Source organism: Tetrahymena thermophila (genome assembly GCF_000189635.1).
Source record: "Tetrahymena thermophila SB210 genomic scaffold scf_8254379, whole genome shotgun sequence".
Taxonomy (NCBI): Eukaryota; Ciliophora; class Oligohymenophorea; order Hymenostomatida; family Tetrahymenidae; genus Tetrahymena; species Tetrahymena thermophila.
In genome coordinates this window covers 399641-423369 of record NW_002476163.1, presented here as the reverse complement: position 1 = coordinate 423369, position 23729 = coordinate 399641, and the positions used below count along the sequence as shown (strand labels likewise).

At 21.7% G+C, this 23729-nt stretch overlaps 5 protein-coding genes across 5 annotated transcripts; 4 read left to right on the top strand and 1 right to left on the bottom strand. All coding sequences in view use genetic code 6, as the record gives it.

Moving 5' to 3' along the window:
* Positions 1–346: 346 nt before the first annotated feature.
* Positions 347–1030, top strand: TTHERM_00300210 (transmembrane protein, putative; the record flags this gene model as incomplete). Its single annotated transcript, XM_001024548.1, has 1 exon — positions 347–1030. One exon carries the CDS (start codon positions 347–349, stop codon positions 1028–1030), a length of 684 nt encoding a protein of 227 aa, XP_001024548.1.
* A 1963-nt stretch (positions 1031–2993) lies between these two features.
* TTHERM_00300200 (dual specificity phosphatase domain protein) lies at positions 2994–3740 on the bottom strand (the record flags this gene model as incomplete). Its single annotated transcript, XM_001024547.3, has 1 exon — positions 2994–3740. One exon carries the CDS (start codon positions 3738–3740, stop codon positions 2994–2996), a length of 747 nt encoding a protein of 248 aa, XP_001024547.1.
* Positions 3741–5765: 2025 nt separating this feature from the next.
* On the top strand, positions 5766–10208 carry TTHERM_00300190 (hypothetical protein). The gene is made up of 12 exons (XM_001024546.2): positions 5766–6436; positions 6492–6537; positions 6591–6781; positions 6837–7008; positions 7153–7433; positions 7493–7785; positions 7843–8055; positions 8108–8514; positions 8572–8866; positions 8939–9195; positions 9256–9380; positions 9434–10208. Exons 1-12 carry the CDS (start codon positions 5795–5797, stop codon positions 9683–9685), a joined length of 3174 nt encoding a protein of 1057 aa, XP_001024546.2. The 5' UTR covers positions 5766–5794; the 3' UTR covers positions 9686–10208.
* A 1134-nt stretch (positions 10209–11342) lies between these two features.
* On the top strand, positions 11343–14305 carry TTHERM_00300180 (phosphatidylinositol 3- and 4-kinase family protein; the record flags this gene model as incomplete). Its single annotated transcript, XM_001024545.3, has 3 exons — positions 11343–11871; positions 12256–12696; positions 13110–14305. The coding sequence occupies 3 exons, from the start codon at positions 11343–11345 to the stop codon at positions 14303–14305; spliced, it is 2166 nt and encodes a 721-aa protein (XP_001024545.2).
* Positions 14306–14993: 688 nt separating this feature from the next.
* On the top strand, positions 14994–22942 carry TTHERM_00300170 (transmembrane protein, putative; the record flags this gene model as incomplete). The annotated part of the gene is made up of 12 exons (XM_001024544.2): positions 14994–15237; positions 15304–15407; positions 15461–15767; positions 15821–16391; positions 16451–16507; positions 16566–16744; positions 17849–18127; positions 18185–18436; positions 18565–19298; positions 19350–20091; positions 20393–22078; positions 22260–22942. 12 exons carry the CDS (start codon positions 14994–14996, stop codon positions 22940–22942), a joined length of 5838 nt encoding a protein of 1945 aa, XP_001024544.2.
* Between the last annotated feature and the right edge of the window lie 787 nt (positions 22943–23729).

Sequence of the window (23729 nt, the reverse complement as noted above, 5' to 3'; positions counted from 1 at the left end):
ATCAACAAAAAATTAAAATTAAAAAGAATGTAGTCTGTAGTCTTTCTGCCTTCTTTCTATTAGAAAAGAGATAACTCTATTTAACTTATCAAAAGCATACATGAATGAAAAGCAAATATATAAATTGAATTGCTTTCATATCATTTTAACTTATACAGCTAATTATATAATGTTGGTCAAGATCTATTTATATATATATATATTTATTTATATATTTTTTATTATGAAATCTTTGAAAGTATAAAAAATTAATAAACTAATTTCAAAAAAATAATTTATAAAAAGAAACAAATTAAATAGCTATTTTTGAAGGTAGATAAGGCTTTTCTCACATTTAAACTATAAAATGTTTGAAGTTAGTTAAATACAATATGATTTTTTGATCATCAAAAAGTATAATGATATCTTTTGGGTTGAATACTCTAAATACACCTTCCCAATAATCTTCATTATCTTTTTAATCAAGATATTTAAGCCTGTAGACAATACAAAAGTAAAAAATTAATCTGAAATCAAGAGATAATGGCATGATACCTGGGTTATCCCGTTTATTGCTTATGCCCCTATTTATTATTTCATTGATGGTGTTTGCTTGATTGTGACCAATCTTGCTTTTGAACAGTAATGCAAAATGGATATGCTTTATCATCATATTGTTAGTGCTACATTTTTACCTTTCATATTTTTAACAAAGCACATCCCTGCATGGCAAATAGGACCAGGCGTTATGCATGCAATGTTAATTGTATTTCCAGACTACACATGGCTTAATTATCCTTATCTCGCTATCATGATAGCTTTTAATGTAAAGTTATTTTCTTAACCTTACACAAGATACATTTAGTATAAACTTCTTAAAATCGGAATGGGAATATTGTATGGATGTTTAGTACTTTTATGGCTTCACTCTTGTTCAAATAGCACAGAAGACCTTCCTTCGAAAGTCACTAATGTTTATGCAACATAAAATTATTAAGCTTTATTTAGCTCAATTGATGAAATGGGAAAAGTAATTTTCTCAAAAAGTTGAAATATACTAATTTGCTATTGATTTAATTAATAGTAACTACCAATCAATACATTAATAAATATTGAGAAATTAAATCAACTTAACTATAACTATTAATAGTATTTTAAGAATAATAAAAAACAAGTATCTTAAAAATTTAATCACATTTGTATGTCTTTTTCTTGATATTTTCATAATTTTCATTTATTTTATTATTTTAGAATTCAATTTCATGAAAATTTCGAGGTTAATTTTTTCTCTCTAAATATTTAATTGAAAAAATAACCTTAAAATATTATAAAATTATAAACTTCTCAATATTTTTTATTTTTTTTCAATCCTTTCTTCTTATTTTTTGATTTTTTAGTACTAAACTTTTTAGTCGATCTTAATCAAAAACAAAACAAAATGGGAGCATTAATAAAAGGGTTTTTATTTAATCTCATTTAAATATAATTAAGTTTTATTTATTAATTGAGAAGTCTTTTAAAATGATAAAGTCTATTTATTATTTCTTCATTAGACATACTTTAAGTATAAAAGTTTTGTAAAATTTTAGAGATAATCTAAGTGATAATAATTAATAATTATAACATAATTTAAATATTACCTATTTAACTATTATACTCGTTGCTGAGATATAACTTATTATTTTTAAATTTCTAATTTATTTTAAAAACTCTCTTTTCTATTTTAAAATGGGTAAGACTAAATGAGTTTATTTTCTTCATTTTCTTAAAATATTACCAAATGTAGAGAATATAAAAAAATTAATTAAACCAGTTTTAATGGCAAAATAAGTAATTAATTTTAATTGAATTCAACTAGTTTTATGTTTATTTTACATAATTATTATTTTTTAAAATACCTTTTAATAATATTTATTTAATACTAATCTTCAATAAATTAAAAAATTTAATTTAATTTTTAATTTAAAAAAAGATAAAATACTTAAAATTATTATTAAAATTTTAATATTATATGAAGCTGCTTGCAATTTCTTATTTTTGATGACTATTAGATTAAATTATAAATACTGACTTTAATTTTGTTAGTTAAAATATAAAATTTTTAGATCAGTATTTTTTTATGTAGATTAATATTTATGTAAAGACATATATTTTATTTAGTTATTTATACTTGTTGACTTGATATTTTTTAAATTTAAACAAAAAAATTATTTAAAACTCAACAAAATGCATTTATTGAATGAAATTATAATCAAAATAAACATATTGAATTAAATTCATTCATCAGAAAATATTTGTTATTTTATCTGGTGGTAACAGATTTGAATACAAACATTTTAAATAAAATAGACTGATTTGTTAAATTTAGTGTTTTTGTATTAAAAATTTTAATACATCATCAGATTAAATTAAAGAGTAAAAGTTACGCAGTTAAGAAATAGATAAAGTGCGTCGATTAGTGATGGAAAAAAGTCATAAAAATTATATTTTATAAGTACTCATTTACATAATAGATTAATGTTTTTTGATTTGATATTTACTTAATTAAAATACTTTACAGTTTGCTTTAAGTTCATATTCTATAAAAAGAGATAAAAGTATTTGATAAAATCACATACTAGACGCTTTAGTTGAAGGCAAATATAATAAAATCACATAAACTAAATATTTTATGGAAGTGAGAATAAGTATTAATAAAGACAAAGAATAAGAAATATATAGATGGATAGATAAATAAGATTAATAAATAGATTATTTAGAGAATTTGTTTATAAATAATAAATATTTAGGAGGCATAGATACAAGATATATACAAATAGTTTATGTTTATGATTGTTTAGTTTTGAATTTATACAAGATTTTGATATAGGGGAATAGTGTTTTGTTTTTTATTACGTAATAAAATAAATATATTTATGATAAATTGATTCTTTGTTTGTTTGTGTTTTGGTTGTTTTTTGTTTTGAGGAAAATGTTTAAATGTTTTTAGTATCTTTAATTTTTTTGTTTGTTTTTCATTTTAATTGATTTGTGTAAAGGAGGTATTCTTTGAGAACTTTTTCATAGCTTTTAAGCTGCTTAACAAATCCGCTATTAGGATTGATTACTGGTCTCTTTTACTTTAAGAAATTATAGCAATCCTCATACGATTTGTTTTAAAATTTCATCAAAAAAGCTATTAAAATAGTTGCACTACGAGAAATACCTCTTCTGCAATGAATGAGAATGTTTTGTTTGTTTTATATTGAGTTGAAAATGAACTAGTAGCTTTTATCGAAATGAGCTTTAATAGATTCCATTTCATTATCAAAAACAATTATTGTTTTATGGTTGTAACTATCGGGAAGCTTAAAGTTGTGGTTTCTATCAATAGAAAGCACTGACTTTATATTGTCTTTTTCTAAATTTTACAGATCCGAAGCATAGTCATAGTCACTGATATAGACTCCTCCCAACTCTGAAGTAGGTTAAATCACACAACTGATATAGCTTGTTGAAGCAGTAGTAGGTGATTAAAGTACTTCATTCAATTAAGAAGTTTAGTTATTTATTAGAGGAGATTGTTATTCTACTTTTTCAGAATTGTTGGAATCAAAGGATGAATTTGCTGAAATACTATCCTTATTAGTAATACTTTTGAGATAAATCTCTTGTTATTTAGCCTTTTATCTCTTTATTTATTAGATAGTATGTAACTAGTATATAATATCAGACTGATAGAAAAGAATTTATGGCTGATAATTGGGAGCGATCGAAATCATACGACAGATAATAGATTTTATTTTTAGTAATGATTTTTGTTGATTTTTTATCAGGTTTACTTTGTTTTTCTTTTTTTTATGATTGTTTTCTTTTAATTATTTTTTATTATTTTGATCAATAACAAAGAGTTCGCTTTAATATAATGCTAATCTCAATCAATATTAAACTAATTATTTTATAATTGATTTAGTTTATAATCAGTGTTCATAAAAAAGAAGAAGCTTTTTCTCGATTTCTTGCTACTCGCTGCTTTTTTTTAATAAAAATAGAAACAAATGGAATAATACTTTGATTTTCATTCATTTTTTACCAGCAAAAAATATAATTTGAAAATTAAAAAAAATTAAATATGTTTTTTTTCGATTATTTTTCTTCATATTTGATGAAGCATTTCATTTTTTACAAGTTATTTCATGTAAATTTTTATAAAGCACACTAAAAAATGTATTTAGAGACACAATTTAAATTATTTAAATAAACTTTCCCGCTATATATATTGAATAGATTTGAAAAGTTCCTCCATTGATTTATTGATTTGTAAAAAAGTTATTTTATATTATTAATAAATTTGAAGATCTATCACTTTCATATAAAATATAAAAGCAAGCAAGCAATTAATATGTATAGTTATTAGTTAATAGCTTAAGTCAATGCTCTCATAATCTTTTAAAGGGGGTCTATTTTCTGAATTCAAATAAATAAAATTCATTAACTGATGGTTTGAATTAAGTCCCCCTCCTTTATAATTTCAAATTAAAATAGGTATTAAAAATATTGAATTCTATTTTCTTCTATTTATCTGTTATTAGGTAGGGACCCCTCCAAAATATATCTTGAGATAAGCCTTTTTTATTGATGAATAAATCCAAATTGAAAATAAAGAATAGACTTAACTTTATTTAATAAAATAAAAAATCAACAATTTGTTTCAGTTTAATTAAATAATTTTAGCTGAACAAAATACTTTTTAGGAATAATTATTGATAGGTTGTTGAAAAAAAAAACATTAAACCCTATAAGCATCTATAACTTATGTAAACTAGTTTTTGCTTTAATTTGTTTTGTTTCTCAAGATAATTCAAAATTTCTTTTATAAAAGCAAAAGGAATAAACTAATTTTTGAATTAATATAAATTATCTTCACTAAGAAATGAAAAATTTGCAAAGGAAAAAGTAAAATTGACGAATATTTTGATTGAAAGTGAATGGACAATTAGTTTTTTAGATATTAATAATGCATATTATTCTGCATTTTTTTTCTTTTGATTAATAAATCTGAGTTACTATCAAAGGTGATTTCAACTTCTTAAAAACTAAACATTAATGATTTAACAATTTTGCAATTTACGTAACACACATATTTTATCTTTATTCTAAAACCAATTAATCAAAACCTCTCATCTTACCATTAGTTCATTTTAATTATTTTCAAAAATTATTTACTATCATTTAGTCAAAGTAATAAAAAAAAAACTTAAAAACGGGTATTAAAATTATATGAAAATCAAAAATCAATCAAAAAAGTTGAAAGTGATTCACTGATTTTATAAATACACTAAAATTATATCGAAATATACATTTTTTCAATTTTGAATATAAAGTAAATGTTATAACTTTCAAATAAATTAAGTTAAATTTTGTTTATTTATTTATTTTAAAAAAGTTGTAGAATTTTTTCAATTATTTTGACATATTGCTTACGATTAATTTTGTTTGAGTTAGCAACAGCAAACTTTTTTATAAGAAAGTCAATTACTTTTTTTAAAAGTTTTCTTATATTTTAATACAGAATAAGTGGATATAAAAATTTATTTTAATTTGTTTTATTTATTGATTTAATTAATTTATTTAGTTGCATTTTGAAAAATATTTTTGAAAATATAAAAATTACAAATAAACATTTTTAGTGGCAGACTTTAAATCAAAATACTGATTTATGAATTTATCTTTGAGATTTTTTTAAGGTTAATCATTTTGAAATTATTTTTTTCATTTTAATTTTAGATGATTTTTAAAAATGTATTAACAAACATATTTTTAAAGTTTTTAGTAGATGCACACTAATAATTATAAATAGTTAATTAAAGTATCTTTTGAAACCAAAACATTATTGTAAAATAATAGGATATAATATTAATTAATTAAACTCTTGTCTGCAATTTCAAAAATGTATTATAATAATTCAGGTAATAGCAATTAGCAAGGAAGTTAGAGTGGGTTGAATTCAAATAGAGAGAATAGTAACAATTTGAATAATTCAAACTAAAGTTAAAACATTTCTAGTAATTAATCAATAAACAATCTTGGTTTAGGAAATAGTTTGTAGAATTAATAGATTTTAATAAATTCTAGCAATAATGGTATTCAAAATTAGTAAGGAAATAACAGTGGTTCCTCAAATAATTTATCAAACTAAAATAATGGTTCAAATAATAATTCAAGTAGCAATAATATCAACAGTAAAAGTAAAAAAAATAAAAAGAAGGATGAAGTTACACTAGCATTTGATATTGCTTTAGGTAATAATAATAGATTAGAATTTTCTCACCAAAAGCAGTTTAAAAGAGATATTTACAAACTTATTGATTAAGAGTCTTTTATGGGTAAGTAAAATGAAAGAGATATTAGCTATTTCTTCACATTACTCAATAAAACCATTAAAACAAATAAAATTCATTATGACATTCTTCTTGAAGTAATTTATTTAACTTTCTACATTTTTATTAATTTGCATAATAATACGATAAAAGATATTAATAAAATCGCTGACATAGCTGACTATGCATGATACAATCAGTAATAATAGCAACAATCTAAGCAATTATATTTATTTATTTCTATTAAAATAGATAATAAAGAAATAGAAGGCTAGTTTTATTCATGCTTCTATGATCTAAACAACTCTAATTGTTTCGTAGATAAAAAAGTTAAAGGAAAAATTTTTTATGATTAAACACATGAGAGTATTTATGATTAATTTTTTGAAGTACTTCAGCCTTAAAATGAGAAAAATTGCTTGAAGCATCTCATATTCTTTAGGGTATTTTCTTATTTTTTTAACAGCATAAAGACTTAAGTTTTAAATTTTATTTCAGAAATTATGCAGAGGATAATAAGATATTGAAGATGATGGATTAAATATTATTTACTTGGCTAAGAAAATTTCAGAGAAACAAGCTTTTACTGCAAATTGCTTAGATATATAAGTGATTCTTTTTATTTCTAAATTGTGGTGGATGATTACATCTAGCTATTCTACTGTTGAAGGTAAAAATTTAAATTTTAAAATGTTTATATATTGTTTTATTGCATTAAAATTGCATCTATAAAAGCTGTATTTTTATATTAGCAATAATTTTAAAGTTAAAGCAACAAACAGCTTGAAAAAATCAAATTTATTTTTTTTAATAGAAAAAGGAAAAAGCTTAAAATCTGAATATGAAACTTTAAAGCAATTAATGGGTTAATATAAAAAGTAGCTTCCAATAGTACTTGAAAAAATGTACTCATATTTGCTTAGTGAGTTGAAAAACCCACACAAAAAAGAAATTGTATTCTAAGGAATGATTCTTTTCATTTTGTATATGCTGTGCAAGTTTAAGAACATCTTAAATTCATAAATGGAAAATCCTACATTCTTAAATCTCCTTAATACATTTCTGAGTAAAGAAAATGCTTAGTTTATATTTCCAGTAAAACAGACTTTTAACTCATACAATAAAAATGTTTTAATCAAATTATTCTTTTTAAGTCATTAGGCTAATTCTAAGTGTATTTTAATTCAGAAAATATGATGCTAAAAAATTATAAGAAGTGTATTGCAGAAAAAACATCTTTGCTAGATGCTTTGGAATAAATAGTTCAAAATCTTATTTCTAACAGCCTTGTAAATAATAATGAAATATTCTTTAAAATACTTGAATTTCTAGAAATAAAAAGCCAAGAGAATGATGCTGTCCAGCAGTTTTATACAAATATTTAAAATAAATTTTTATTTTAATCTTTAATTGATAACTTTCCAGTCAATTCTATTTCTAGTTAATCGTATAAATTAAATTCTCATTAAAATTTAAGTTAATTTTAACAAATTTAAAATGTTAGGCAAGCAGTCAAGAAGACTCAAGAATTTTTTAATGAAATGATTAGAAGAAAGATTTCTGTAAACAGTTGCTACTCAATTTACTATTTACAGTAACTGAGAAATAAAAATGATATTTTTGAGTTTGTTAGATAGATTCTTCTTCATCCCAAAGAATCATTAAGCTCGAGTATTATTGGCACTTTAAACAATATTAAATTGCTTTCTCCTACATTGTATATCATTTGCTTTCATCTTAAAAATAAAATCCTTAAATCTATTTTTTAGCTTAAAAATAGCAATTAAAGTTGCAAAAACACTAAGAAATGAACAAGAAATTAATTATTTTATGGACAACATTTAAAATCTGAATAGTTACCTCAGATAAATACTGGAAGAAAATTAATAAAATAAAGAGCTTTTGCTTTTTATTTAATTCAAAGATTTACTCATGATGACTTGCAATGTATTGATTTAACAATATGAGCTTGTAAAAGATCGAAAGCATGAACTTTTGACTTTTATCGTTTAAATATTAGATATACTATAAGAATATTGCTTGGAGGACATAGATAGTTATCAATATGTAAGATCAGACATTTAAATATCTTGTGATTTTATAAGATTAATAACTAAATTTTTGTTAAATAATCTTCCATTTGATGATTCGATTGTTCAGTATATACTTATTATAAGTAAATCATTAAAATAAAAAAATAAATTTATTAATTAAATTAAATTAAATATAAAAGTAACAAGCACTTGCTTATTTTCTTAAAAGAGAGTTATGACTTTATTTTTAGAATTGCAAGAATAAATTGTGGGGTTTTCTATATAAAACAGTAAGAACATAGATAAAGAAATAATATTAGAATACGATAGGAATGAATTTACTTAAACTTCATTAGATTTTTTTAGAGAGCTTAATTTAGGTATAGACTTAAGTAAAAAAAATAAAAGAAGCAGACTAGATCTTACTGAAAAAGAATCTCTTGCACTCTTCTTATTTAAATTTTACTTAAAATAAAATCCTAAATGCAAATATTTGTATTTATTTATTTATTTTTTATTTTGGTTTATGTTATATAAAATCTAAATAACTATTTAAAATATTAACAGATCAGAGCATTCGTAATTGATCAAAGAATCTATTTATCCTAAGCTTAAGGATGAAGACATCAAGAATAATTGCAGTCTTAGTAGAAAAATAACTGAAGTTTATTTATTCGGATTTAAATATGAAAGAAATGTCTCTAATTTTGCTAACTATCAAAAACCGTTTTATTCTAATCACCCATTCGATGAATTTATTAGAGAATATATCATCGAAAATAAATTTTTCTACTCAATAATTTATTTGACTTGTCTTAAAGCAGGTATAAATAATCATTCATTTTTGATTATTATATTTATTCAATTAAATTAATATTATTTAGATAGCAATTCTTTTAATGAATTTTTTATGAGTGTAATGCTTAATCTGGCAGCCATGTTCCATAACACTTAATTTGAAAAGAAACCTCACTGGACTTTAAGGAAGACAATTAAAACTCTGATTAAAGTATTTAACTTTTTTTGTAATTTGTAACTAATTTTTTTTTTTTTAAATTACAGAGAGATGTGCTTCCATCCAAATGTGCTTTGTTGATAAAGTACTTTGATTAAATGAAAAATTAATCAGTAGAGCATATAATTTATCTGCTATACGACTATTGTGTGAAGTTTAAAACTTATTCAAACAAGAATAGCTCTTAAATTCCAAGTTCAGATAAACAATAATTTAAGATGCCTTTAAAATAAATACTAATGAATGAATTAAAAACTGTAGCAAAGTAATATTAGGAAATCATTACAATTTTTGATTGAAATAGCATTATTTAATTTACTTTAGCTAGCTTAATTCGAGTTCCTATATTATATAATCAAAATTTAAAAAGATTCTTTAACTAAATTGTGTCACAATATAATTTTATTATTTATTTTTTTCATTAACTATATTAAAAACATCCAATTTAGTTACACAAAGCGAACTAAATAAATAAATAAAAAAAAAAAACAAAAATGATTTAAAATTCTTGTAATTTTGTAGATTTCATTTGGCGCAAACTCATCATTGTTTTCCGATTTGCTTCCTATAGAGATCCTTCTGTTTTTTCTTATTATGAGCTGGCGAAGGAATGTATCATTAAGTACAAGACCTTCATGGCATGTCATAAGTTAATATTATAGTTTGTATAAACCTTATTAACTCCGACTTGCCTTAAAAGATTTTCTTTATGGGTGCTTTTTTTATTAATTCTTTAATTAATTAAATAATAAATTTCATCTTTTAAAAACAAACAATTTAAAAATTAAAAATATAATTTTTTTAATTTAACATAAAAAAAGAAAGCTATTTTCAGATTTTTTTTTTTCAATTAAATATTTTGAAAGCTAAAATAAAAATATTTTTCGTAAATAAAACTCTTTTTTCATAAATATTCAAATTATTTTTTTCAATTAAATCTTTCTGACTATATAAATATTTTTATTTATAAGTGATTTATTTTATTTTGTCATCGGATATATTTCAACATTAATTAAATTACTATTCTTATTTTTATAGTAGATAACTATTTTAAACAAGCAAAAGACCAAATTTGTTTATTTTATAAACACTTTTTAATCTTTTTCTTAACTTTAATATGTTATTTTATGAATGTTTTATGATCTACAAACAATACTTAAATGTTTGTTTCTAAGTTAATTGACGATTTCAACAAAATGTGATTTTAAAAACAAATTAATTCGTTTATTAAGTAAGTTTTGTTTAAAAGTTAATAATAAATGATGCTTAAAATGCCATTTATTTATATATAATCTTATTTATGAATACAAGGTAGATAAGACTTTTTTTATAAGAAATAAATTAAATTCTTTTTAACATAGATGGCTTATGGAGTTCATTTACTTATTGGTTAGATTAAAGGAGTTTCTAAATTTAGAAAATTCACTATTTTATACCAATAAGTAATTTTAAGTAATTAGAATAATTATCAATATTTAGAATGCTTTCGGTTTACAAATAGTTAATTAAATTTATGATAATATATCTCTTCTTAACGATTAAAATTTAAGAACTCAATCATTTCAAAATAAACTAAATCTAACTAAGATAATGAATTCCAAGCTTATCCCGTTCAGTGACAGAATATTCAAATAATAATTATAATTTTTATTATAAAGTATTAGCAATTAATTGTGAGGTTATTTTAATATCAAAGATAAGAGCAAGATGTAGTTGAAAAAATATGTGTTATAACCCTTATTTAATTAAAGATTCTAAAGGAAAATAATATAACATAAGACACATATAAACATTAATAATTAATCTATTTACAATAAATAAATATATAGAAGTGGAATAATCAATCTCATACATATCAATATTAAGTGAGAGAAGAATTTAATTACCTAAAATAATTAAGAAATAAAAGATCGCCTAGGGTTAATAGAAGTTGAAGTCGATTAAAATTAGAGGGAGATGTTTTATACAGCTACCGATTCTCATAGCAAAAATAAGCAAACTCCTAAAAAGAAACATGTAAACATAAAAGATTAGTACACTGAAGAGCTTATAGTTCGTATACCTGTTCATCAATGTATGTCAATAAGCACAATCAAGTAGAAAATTTAGTAAAAAATTGGAGGTGTTAATGGCGGTATTGGAAAAATAAGACTCAGATACAAGTAGTAGCTTCTCCAAAACAACAATGCAAGCATAGCAGATTACAATATCAAAAATGAGTCAACCCTCTACTACTCTCCAGTATAATCTATAGATAATTTTGGAATGATTCATCCATACTTCTTTGATAATAGAATGAATAAGTCGATTAACTCCACTTTAGCAGAAATAAAAAAGGCGCTAAATTGCAAAATTATTCCAAAATTAACAGAATCAGGAATTTCCGGAAGTTATTTTCTTGAAAATGTAGATAGGAATAATGTAGCTATTTTTAAACCTTTAGATGAAGAGCCTTATGCACCTAATAATCCCAAAGGCTATGTAGGTAATCAAATAATTTAGATAAAGGGAATTTGATAAAGTGAAGACATATACATATATTAAAATATTTTGCATAAAGTTTTTTTAAGAGAAAATAAACTTAGCTTCTCATAAGCGATTTATAAATTAGCATATGAATTAGGGAATCAATAAGCAAAAATATCTTTTCATTCTTAATATTTTTAAGAAAGAATACTTACTTATTTACTCAATTTATAAATTATAAAAATTCAGCTAGCTTAATGAAATATGTATGTTTTGAAAGCGAGATAGATAAAAATTATCTTACTTGATCTTATTATACAGTCAAATAAAAAATAAATTTTATTAATATAAATAAACTTTCATAAATTGGCTAATTTAATAATAAAATATATTATAATAATAGGAAAATTAGGATAGAGAGGAATTAGATCTGGTATACGAAGTGGAGAGCAAGGTTACAGAGAAGTTGTTGCATATATACTGGATCCAGAAGGATTTCATGGAGTGCCTGCAACAACATTTGTAGAGTTTTATCATCCCTCTTTCAAATATAACTAAAGCTAGCTAACTAATTAATAGAAAGAAGATCATAACATAAAAAGACCATCTTTCATAGATGTTGATAAAGCCAATTTTTAACAAATTTTAAGTGATTTTAATTAAGACCAAATTAAGAGAGGGTCTCTCTAAGTATTTGTCAAGAATACAGAAGAATGTGGAAACTATGGAAATTCAATATTTTCAATTGATGAAGTTCACAAAATTGCTATTTTAGATATAAGAATCCTAAATTGTGATAGAAACGATCAAAACATTCTTGTGAAGAAGAAGAAAAAAAAGAAAGGTAATATATCAATAAACAATTTCTAATAATGTGAAGCCTGTCTAAACTTAAACTTATTACCTACATAGAGGACATAAAATTTTTGCCCATAAAAAAAGGTGCTAATTTTATAGATGAGTTTTAAAATGAAAGGTTATTAGGGAAAAAACTTTTACCTATTATTTATCAGTGCTCAATTTTTAAGGGTTCCTAGTTTGACAGGTTTTACTGTACATATTCAAATCAATGAGCCATCAATTTATGTGCAAAAAAAAGTTTACATTAAATAAAATAAAAAAAATGCATGATAATTTTTTAAATATCACTAAAATAATCGCATTTCCTCAAAAATAAGATAAATTTTATTCTCTTACAATTTTTTAATTACTGCTATTTTTATCTTAAAAATTAATAAAAAATTATATTTTAAAAAGTGAATATCAATCCATAGGAGTTAAAAAAGCTTCCTAATTATAAAGCTTAGCTACTAGAATATGACTTTTAACTGATTCCTATTGATCATGGGTTATCTCTTTCAGATTCATTTGATATTTGTCAAGATGACTTAAATTGGATGTGGTGGGAATAGTCAGAGTAACAGTTTTCTGAGAAATCTCTTTAATACATTGAATAGATACAAATTGAATAAGATTTAAAAATATTATAAAATTAATTTAATCTTCGAGAAGAGTGCTTGAAGTGTTTCCGTATAGCTAACATAGTTCTGAAAAAAGGTGCCTAATCTGGATTAACTATAAAAGAAATAGGAAATATTTTATATCGAGAGGATAGCGAAATAGAGTCAACAGTTGAAAAATTAATTTAAGATGCACAGCATTATGCAAATATATGCATAAATGGAGGAAACTCTGATTTGATTAAGAAAAAAATTCAAAAAGATATGGCAAAAAATAATTTAAAACGTTAGGCAGATATGACTAGCATAAAAGAATAATATAACATGGAAGAAAGTGTAGAAACTTCCAAATTTAAAATAAAGCTTGAATCTACCCCTATAAAAAATGGAGAAGATTCCCCTTAAAGATCACCTGTAAAAAATGGAAACGGAAAAGAGTGTTTTGATGATATATTTATAAATTAACCTACTATCTTATAGAAAGTTGAATCTTGTGTAAGTAATATTGATAACGTTGATGATAGTTACTACCTTAGCCCGATTAATTCATTAAAAGCTGAAAAAAATATGTCATAAAATAAAGTTCACATAGTTAAATTAAAAAGATCTTTTTCTCTGCCTGACCTTTAATCTGCAAAAATAAAAAATCAAAACGGTGAGCAATTAGATCAGTCGGAACCTGATAATTCAGGTAAAAGCGATAAAAAGTAAGTAAATGTTAAATTTAGTGATTAAAACGAGCATGGTTCTGCTTTAAAAATTGGTATTTAGAGCGAAAATCTATCTAAAGTAGGATTTTTAGGTAAAAAAGCTGATGCTGCTAAGTTAAAAAAATAAAATGAGGATATATTTTTTTACTATTTTGAAAATGTACTCAATATGCACATTGAAAAGATTATTCAAGAAAAATTAAATCCTAACAAAGGTAGAAAAAGGGGACGTTTAAGTTCAGAAGAATATACAAAATAAACTCTACTACAATATAAAAAATGAACTAAAAAAACATGAATCATCTAAATAATACCAAAAAATAAACCAGAAAAGAAAGAGTGATTTAATGGACTAATTTGATTAATGCCTTCTTCTTTTTTTACTTCTAACTAAAAAAACAACTTATTTAAACCTAAAAAATAGATTAAAAATTCTACAAGTAGTAAAACCTTACTATAACTGACTCTTTCATAAAAGAAATGAATTTGGTTTTTATAATACTAGTTAATTATATGACCAACCTAATTAATTAATGCACAAATATTAATATTCATTTTAAATGTACTTAATCTTACAACGTTAGTTAGTAAATAAGATGGAAGTTAAATCAAATATTCATTATTTTTCATAACCTTCACTTAGTTTTTAATTTTACAAAACTTTTATTGCAAAAAAAAATATTTTTAAGTAAAATGCATATTTTTAAGAGTTAAATTTGTTAAATTTCATAGTTATTTTTTATGTTCTTGCATAAAGCATGATAATGAATTAATTTAAAATGTTATACAATATAGGTTTAAAGTATTTAATCAGATTTGAACTAATTTTTACAAAATTAAAAAAAATATTAGTTATTCATTTAAATTTTATTAAAAATACGTAAAAAATAATCAACTTATTTATCTATATTGTTAATTTAACTGCAAATATCGCAAATAAATAAATACATATTCATATCTACTAATTTTCAATGAAATAAACTATTAGAGAAGCAATTAAAGAAGTAACAGAAGGCTCTGATTTTGAAGCTTCATTTACCAAAAACAAAACTAAAGAGGAGTCTTCTATTTAGTAGGAAAATAATTTAAATAAGAATTTACATCTTTAACTTTAGCAAGAAGATTCTATTCTAAATGAAGATATACTTAAGAGTTAAAGATTAATAAAATAATAATTCAGTATTGATGTTAATACCATTAGATCATTAGGCTAGCGTAAACATTTTTAATGAATGATTTTGCTTGTTGCTATTCATATATTATAATAAATTTAAATTTTAGGGAGTCCAAATAGTTTAAATTTCGATCAAAGCTTTTTCTATAGTGATTAAAAGGTTCCTAGCAAAGTTTAAGATGAGTTTTCCTAATTGAGTTCATTTATTTAAGTAAATTAGTTGTTTTCTTTTAGGATTTAAAAATTTAAACATTCATAAAATAGGATTTAAATAAAAAAATAGCAGAAATAGTTATATAAAGTGAAGCAGATTTTCTTAAAATTTACAAATAATAAATGACTGAGGTATATAAAGAATTAATGAAATTAAAAAGAAGAATAGAAGATGAAGACTTCAATTTAAAAAGAAATTTAAAAATTTAAGTATTGACTGAAGAAAAAAACTACTTTTATAAGCAAGCAGTTTTTTTAGATGAAAAATGTAGAGTTCTCGAAAATGAGAACAATGAATTAAAATTTAAAAACAATATACTTAAAGACGACCTTACTAATTACTAAGGGCTAATTATAGGTAATTTATTAATTATTTTTAAATTTAATAACTATTTTAAACCTAATCAAAAGATGTCAAAAAAGAAAATAAATAGCTTAAGTCAGAGCTTCTCTTTTTATACCAAAATAGCAACTTGACTCAATAAGAAAGCAAAAAATAGCTTGCAAATAAAGAAAAATTTATACCTTCAGAATAATAGATAGAAATATAATAAGCTTTTGATTTTAAAAGATCAACTTCTTAAAACTCTTAAAAGAGCGTTAAAGAATAAATATTCAATAATACTTGTTTGCCTAAATCTTTATAAATAAAATAGGTAAAAAGAAGTAGCTCTTGTAAATTGTTAAATTTTAGTTAGGTAAATTAAAATTTAATACCATCCACTCCTTAATCAACTACAAATAGAACTAAAATATTCAAATAAAAATAGTATTCCCAAGAAATACAAACAAGTAAATTGAATCAAATATTAAACTAAAATAATTAATACCAGCAAATGCAACTAAAAGAATAGCATTAATAATAATATCAATAAAAATAAGAACAAAAAGCTTAAAATAAATCTTCTTCTGATATTTAAGTGGCATTTCAATAAAACTAGATAATAAAAAATCACACTGATTTACTGAAATAATCAAAAAAGTAAGTGTATTATTTATTATTTTAATAAAATTTACTAATTATAACTATTTTAATAATAGAAACTTGAAATTAGACCTTCAATAATCTATTAAAGCTATTAGTAATATAGATTTAGAGTAAACTAGACCAGAAAGCATAAAAGAGTCTAAAAAAGATTAAATTTATAAAAAATAGTTATCCAAATTATCCAAACTTTTTAATAAAAATAATAATTCTTGATATTATGTAAAATCCTCCTCTTGTAAAATAGGCTGAAGTAAGCTTCATATTTTCAAAGAATAGGTTTCAAGTAACCTTCCATATTACTATTCCTAATAATATTAGCAAGTAATAATTAATTAAAAATACAATGGGTATATCTGCTTATATTTAAAAGGAAAATTAGTAATAGTAAATTACAACTAAATGCAATTATTTAATTAATTTTTTATAAATTTATTTACTTAAATCGTTCTATTAATCTGATTTCTATAAATATTTATTTATATAAATTTAATAAGTTTATTAATTATTATATTTTTCGTTTGGAAACTTGGTTATTTTAAGTAGAATTCTAATAAATTTATTCATTGATTCGAAATAGCATTGTTAATTTAATTGTTATTTAGTAATACAGTAAAACCTCTATTTGGACTGTTTGTGTTACGATTTGCAAAGTATATCACAAAATTAAAATTTTTATTTTGTTTATCACAAGCAGACCGCTAGAAATATGAAAAATAAATTAAAAAATTTTAAACTTTTCGAGAAAAAATTGAAGGGCTACGAACTCGAATCTCTTTTTTATGCAAGCTGAGAAAAGCGAAGATAAAGGTTTTACTGTTAAAAAACAAAACTATTACATATATTTTTAGAACCAATATTTAATTAATTTAGATAAAAATCATTAACAATTAATTAAATCTAGTAACCTCCTTTCGCTTCAGAATTCAAATTAATTATTTTAAATATGCTAATGCACTTTTTTTAAGATTTTATTTTTATATTATTTAGTTAAGTTTAAATACTCATTCAATTAGTATGTATAATTGGTATGAATAAAAACTTTATTCTAAAATTATTTCATTTTTACTTTACAAGATTCATTTAGTCATTAGATACAACTATTTATTTACTAAATATCTTTTTTAATAAAGGTAATTAACTCAGTTTATTTAACTTATTTTTATTAAATAAACAAATTCAATAAATAAAAAGCAAATACTAAATTTAGGTATTTAAAAAAACTAAATATAGTCAGAAAAATAAATGAAATTATTGTTAATTAAAAAGGGATTTTATTTAAATTAATATAAATTAAATAATTTAGAAATATTAATCCAAATAAAATTTTTACCATGAAGAAGCTCTTATTTTATTTTACAGTTTTTCATCTGATTTCCAAAATTAAAAGTAAAAATAAAATTTAATTTGGATTAATTTATAATATTTTTCTTTGTAATATTAAAAAATTTTAGCTGATCTAAATCACGAATTATCAGATTTTGATGAAGAGTAATCCTTTGAAAGCTAATGTGATATAATTGAGAAAGAAGTTTGTGTTAAGTGCAAAGATTTGTTCATACTTGAAGACTGCTAATCTTGTCCTATTGGTTACTATAGAGACAACAATAATACTTGCTAAAAATGTAAGAAAGGGGAAAAATATTGTAATAAAGATTAAGTTATTTCATGTTTTGCAGAGTATTAGCTTATTAATAATAAATGCTCATCTAAAGATGACGATAATCTTGATGGTAATCTTAATTATTAAAATTTTATCAACAAAATAAACTATTTAATTCAAAATTAAGAATGGTATGAAGATGGATAAAACCTTTACTACTACTTTTTCTATGATCAAGGCATTATCAAAGCAAAATTTAGTGACGATATTTAATTACTTACTATCAACTAGGATGCTTAATATCAATTCAGCTAAATGAATTGTGATCCCATAAAAGATACTGTTGTAATTTAAGATACCAATTAATGCCGAATTAATCCTGAATTCAACAATATTTTTGAGATTAAGATGAGTATTTCTTAATACAAGCGAGTTAAATGTAAAATTTTGTAAAAATAATTGTTAAAATTTTTATTTATTTAAACAAAAAAGTATTTTTTTTCAAAAATAAATTATTTTGAGCTTTAAAAAAAAGAATTAAATAATTTTTTAAATAATAAATAAAAGATAATTTAAGATTTATAAATTATTATTTATCATCAATACAATACTTACCAGATAATATCAAAGAAGATCCTGTCATTTCAGATAATGAAAAAATATATCATGAAATAAATGATTTATCTAAAGAGTGTTCATTCAAATACACTCACTATAAAATATTTGGAGAAGTCACTATCCCTAAAGACCATTTTAATGCAATACAAGCAAATTAAATTAACTTTAATTATAATTATTTTGGTTAGTCGTTACCTCTTAATTAGAATCAGTCTGGTATTAATATTGAGTAGGAGGGAGAAATAGAAAATATTGATCCTTAGAGGAAAAAAAATTTTGAAAGTATCATAGATAGTTTAGAAAGATACCCTTAAGATTTATTAATAGAATAGCTTATACCTGTAGAAAATTATAACATTTACACAATATTTATTGAGTGTTAATATGCTGTCATACCTATGTCTAAAAATTCATATGTTGAGTTCGAAGTTGTACAGTCGTATGAAATAGCTTTTGAAGTAGATACTTTTAAAGAAGGAGATTCTTAATTCTTTTAAATTTTTATCAAAAATGAAATTTCAAAGTTTAAAGTATTAAAAAAAGATTAAATTGTAGGATATCTTACAATTTACTTTATAGAAGATATGTTAAAAATTTTTGATTAAAATTTATCATTTCATGGTGATTATTATTAATAAGAAGTAAAAGCTAATGAATTTTTAAACGGAGAATATTTATTTGAAGTAAATTTTATTGAATTTGTTTAAAATTTTCTTATAAATTAATTTATAAAGGTAGGAATAAAATATTTTCTAGATTAAGAAACTCAAAATAAATAAGTAAAATATTTCAAAATAAACAACTAAAACTAAATGTAATTGAAAATCACAACAAACAACATATCTCATATGAATACTAATGAGTCTATTATGATTTAAAGCTAGGTTATGTATCCATAAACCAATCAAGATATTTTATATAATTGGAGTTGCTATGATGTGTCAACAAAATAGAAATGTCAGGATAAATTAAATATTTTTAGTATGGCATAAAACCTTTAACTGTAAATACCTTCTAGGTATTTGAAAAACAATAATGAATATATTATAAGAGTTCATACATAATTTAATAAGTTTCAATAAAATTTGTTTGATGAGATTAAATTTAAAACAGGATAATTTGTTTTTGATATAGATTATGATGAATCTTACAAAAAATAACCTTTCATTTAAAATTAAATTATAGAATTTGAGATAAAAATGTAAAATTAAACTTTGGAAAATTAAGATCTGTTATTTTAATTAGAATTCAATGCTTAAGGATTTAATAGTGTTCTTTCTAAATTTTACTCATAAAATCTCATTTAATTTAAGCGAGAAGAATATTTTTCATCAACAATTTTAGAAAAAATTCAACATATAAATATAACATTTTATGTTATTGATTCTATTACTCAAGAATTCACAAAAACCTAACAATATTTATTTAAGATAGGATAACCTCCCTAAAACTGTCTAATAAACATTTAGAATAAAGGTATTCTTTTATTTGCTTATTTAATTATTTATAAGAATCCTATTAAAATACAGTATAATCTCCTCATTAATTAATAAATTTGAAAAATATTTTACTTTATTTTAATTCCTTAAATATTTTCAGAAAATAATTAATTTTTAAAGAGTTTCATATTTTATTTAATGAAAATTTACAGTATTTTATCGAGAATATTTTTTATTTGAAAAGTTCTTTTTTTAAATAAATTTATTTTAGAGCTTTTTGTAATTAGATTAACTCTTCATTTTAACTTATTAAATAAAACTAATAACTATTTTTTTAGATTAAAACTTAAAGGCATTTTAAGATGAGATTCAAATAGAAGTTTATAATTGCACAAGCTCAAGTGAGGGTAGTTTGTATTTCTAATTTATGTTTTATCACTCTTTTGAAGAATACTAGAAAGAATTAAATTATGGTAAATAATATGAAAGAAATTATTTAACTAAACTTTCTCCTTCTGACTATGTTAAAACTGTTTTACCAGTGGGATAAATTTTTATTTTAGTGATTGCTTAAGATAAATATAATACAAAATCAAGCTATAGTAAATTAGTTGATGTGGAGAATGCAACTTTAGATAAAATTTAATATTAATAATTTTTAGATGAGCAATTCAGAAAGATTGAATATCACTCTATGATTAACTAAAATGAAGAAATATTGTTTCTATTAAATATGATAGCTGAGTGCATTGTGGATATAGAAAATAAAAATTCGATACTATTCCAAAATGATGACTCACTTACTAAAATGAAAGACTTGATTGAATAAAAGTTAAATATTTTATCTTCTAAATTTAGCTATGATAATTACCTTCAAGAATTCATTATTAGAATTTATTAAAAGCTTTACAACTAATTTGCAAACAAGGATTAATAAAAAAATGTGTTTTAAGATATTTAAAATATTTTTGAAAGTATAAAAGAGTAAAGCAAGGGATTAAATCAAGTGAATAATGAGCAAAATGAATAATTTTAAAAGTAACTTTACTCTTCTCTAGACTTAATTCATAAAGTAGTATATTGCAAAAACAATCAAATTGATTAGAATTTATCAAACTGGTAAAATTAATACATTAATCTAATGTGTGACATAGTAGATGAGTTAGCTCTAACATTAAAACCTAACTAAAAGAACATTTAGTATGACTTCTAAGATTTTGTAGTAAAAGTGAGCTTAGTTAATAAAACAGAAGTAGCAACTAATTACTTGTCTCTTACTTAATATCAAGAAAAAGCTTTTTAAAAACTAGAATCTTAATATTTTGAAACTAAATAAATTTATTGGAAGGAAAATATTTACTTTGATGATAGTTAGTTTTTAGAAATATACTCTGCTCCTATTTAAAAAAAGGGAATGGATTTTGTAAGGAGTTAAATGTAAAAATATCCTTCTATACTTATAACTATTTGTGAATCTATGAAAAATTAAGAAATTGATTTAAATAGGCTTCTTTTTTAAAAAGAAAAACAAATAACTTAAAAAATGAATTTAACAATTCGTTACAACTTTGAAGAAGTTGAATACAATAATAAAATTAAGTGTATTTAAAAAATAGATTCGATATGGACTACATAATATTGTTCTAAAGTTTAAAAATAAATAAATAATAAAATAATAGTGTCATGTGAATGTAAAAGCCTTTCTTTTACAACTCTTATTACTGATTTAGATTATCTTATTTCTTAAGATAACTTTTAAAACTCTATTGATGGTGAAGGAATTTCCAAAATTTTGTCATTTTCAAATTGGCACTAATATGCTACTATTTATGTTATATTTGGGATAAATATTATGTTTGCTTTATCAATATTTGTAGCAAAAAAAACAGATAAAAAGTGCAAATTATTCATAACATCTGATTTTTTAGTAAGTTTGGAATCTATTAATACGCAACAAAATCCCTTGGTAAAAATAAACTCGAAATAAAATTAAGTTTGCTAGGAAGTACAAAAATAAGAAGAAGGTAATAATTTTATGTTAATTTATTCAGTGAAAATAAATTGTTTTAAAATTTACAAAAAATCAAAAGATTTTAATATTTAAGAAAAATTAAAAATTATTTTTTTATTAAATGATAAAATTTTTAATTTATTTTGAAATAATTGTGTAAAAATGTCAATTTTAATATTAACTTTCTTAAAAAGAAAAAATTAAGGGATTAAAAGTTGTTGATATTTAATCGGATGAAGAAAATTCTACAGAAAAATAAAATTATTTATCATAAAATAAATAAAATGAGCAGAACCACAAAAAAACCTAAAATAAATTAGAAATAAAAATAGTATTCTAACAATATATTAAATCAATATCATTTTTTAGAGCAATAGGATTATTTCACTCTTTGTTTTCAATATTCTTACTCTACAACAAAAAATAGTCAAGCCTTATTAGAATCTGTAACTACTATTGTAAATTGATTTGGAAATTAGCAATAAATGTTGTGTTTGGGAATAATCTAACCCTATCTTAGATTATGATAATGTCAATTATGTCTTCATTATCTTTTGCTTTATATCAAATAATATTTATATTGATTCATAAATAAAAGAAGATCAGATGTCTAGGTTATTTGTTTTGCTTTTTGTTTTCTCTCTTTAGCTACTATTTGATACTAGTGTCTTTAGCTAATTCGTCTGTAAGTTAGTCGAATACTTGGATATTAACATATGTTTGTTCTCTAATTGTGTGCATCTTATTTTTAAGTATACTATCATCAGCATTAAAATTAGGTTTGGCATATCAATTAGTAGGCTGTTTGAATAGGAAAAACATATTTCTGAAGTTTATAGGAGCAAGTTTAATACTGTAATAGCTCAATGATTTTTGATTTGCTAATATATTATAATAATATAAATACAAAATGAAAGTTTAAATATCATAAAAAATCTAATTGTTTATGAGTTTTTCTTGTGTTTAAAATTACTTTTACTAAATTAAATATCTTTAAAAAATGTCTTTTTTTATATGTTTTCAAATATAAAAAATTCTACAAAATAAATCTAGTACTTGATTAACATTTATTTGATTTATAAAAAAAATTAAATAGAAGAATGTTTAAATGTATTATTTATATTAGATTGATGATAATTTTTAGTAATACTATTGAAAAAAATCTGTATATTTTAAGTATATACTGTATATTCTTCTTAATTAAGTAAGACCCATTGTTTTAAAAACTTTACCAAAAAATTTGGATTAAGCTAAAATTTTTGTAATTTAATTTTTAAATGAACATATCCTTTTTAACTATTTTAACATTAATAAAAAATGTAGACATAAATTAAAAATAAAAATTAATAATTTAATTATTTAGTATTTATGTTAAATCAATCATTCAGAAATAATATTAAAGTAAACAAAATTGTTGTTAAATTAACGATTTTTTTTTGTTGCTATTCACAAATTAAGATAAACTCAAATTTTATGGAGTCAGTTTTGTTTAAATTTGAATAAAAGCTTTTTTAATTAATGATTCAAAGATTAGCAAAATTTAAGATTATTTTTCTTAATTCAGTTCATTATATAAGTAAATTAATTACTTTCTTTTAGGATTTAGATAATTTAAACATAAATAAAATATGATAAATTAGTTATTTAATGTGAAGTAGATTTTC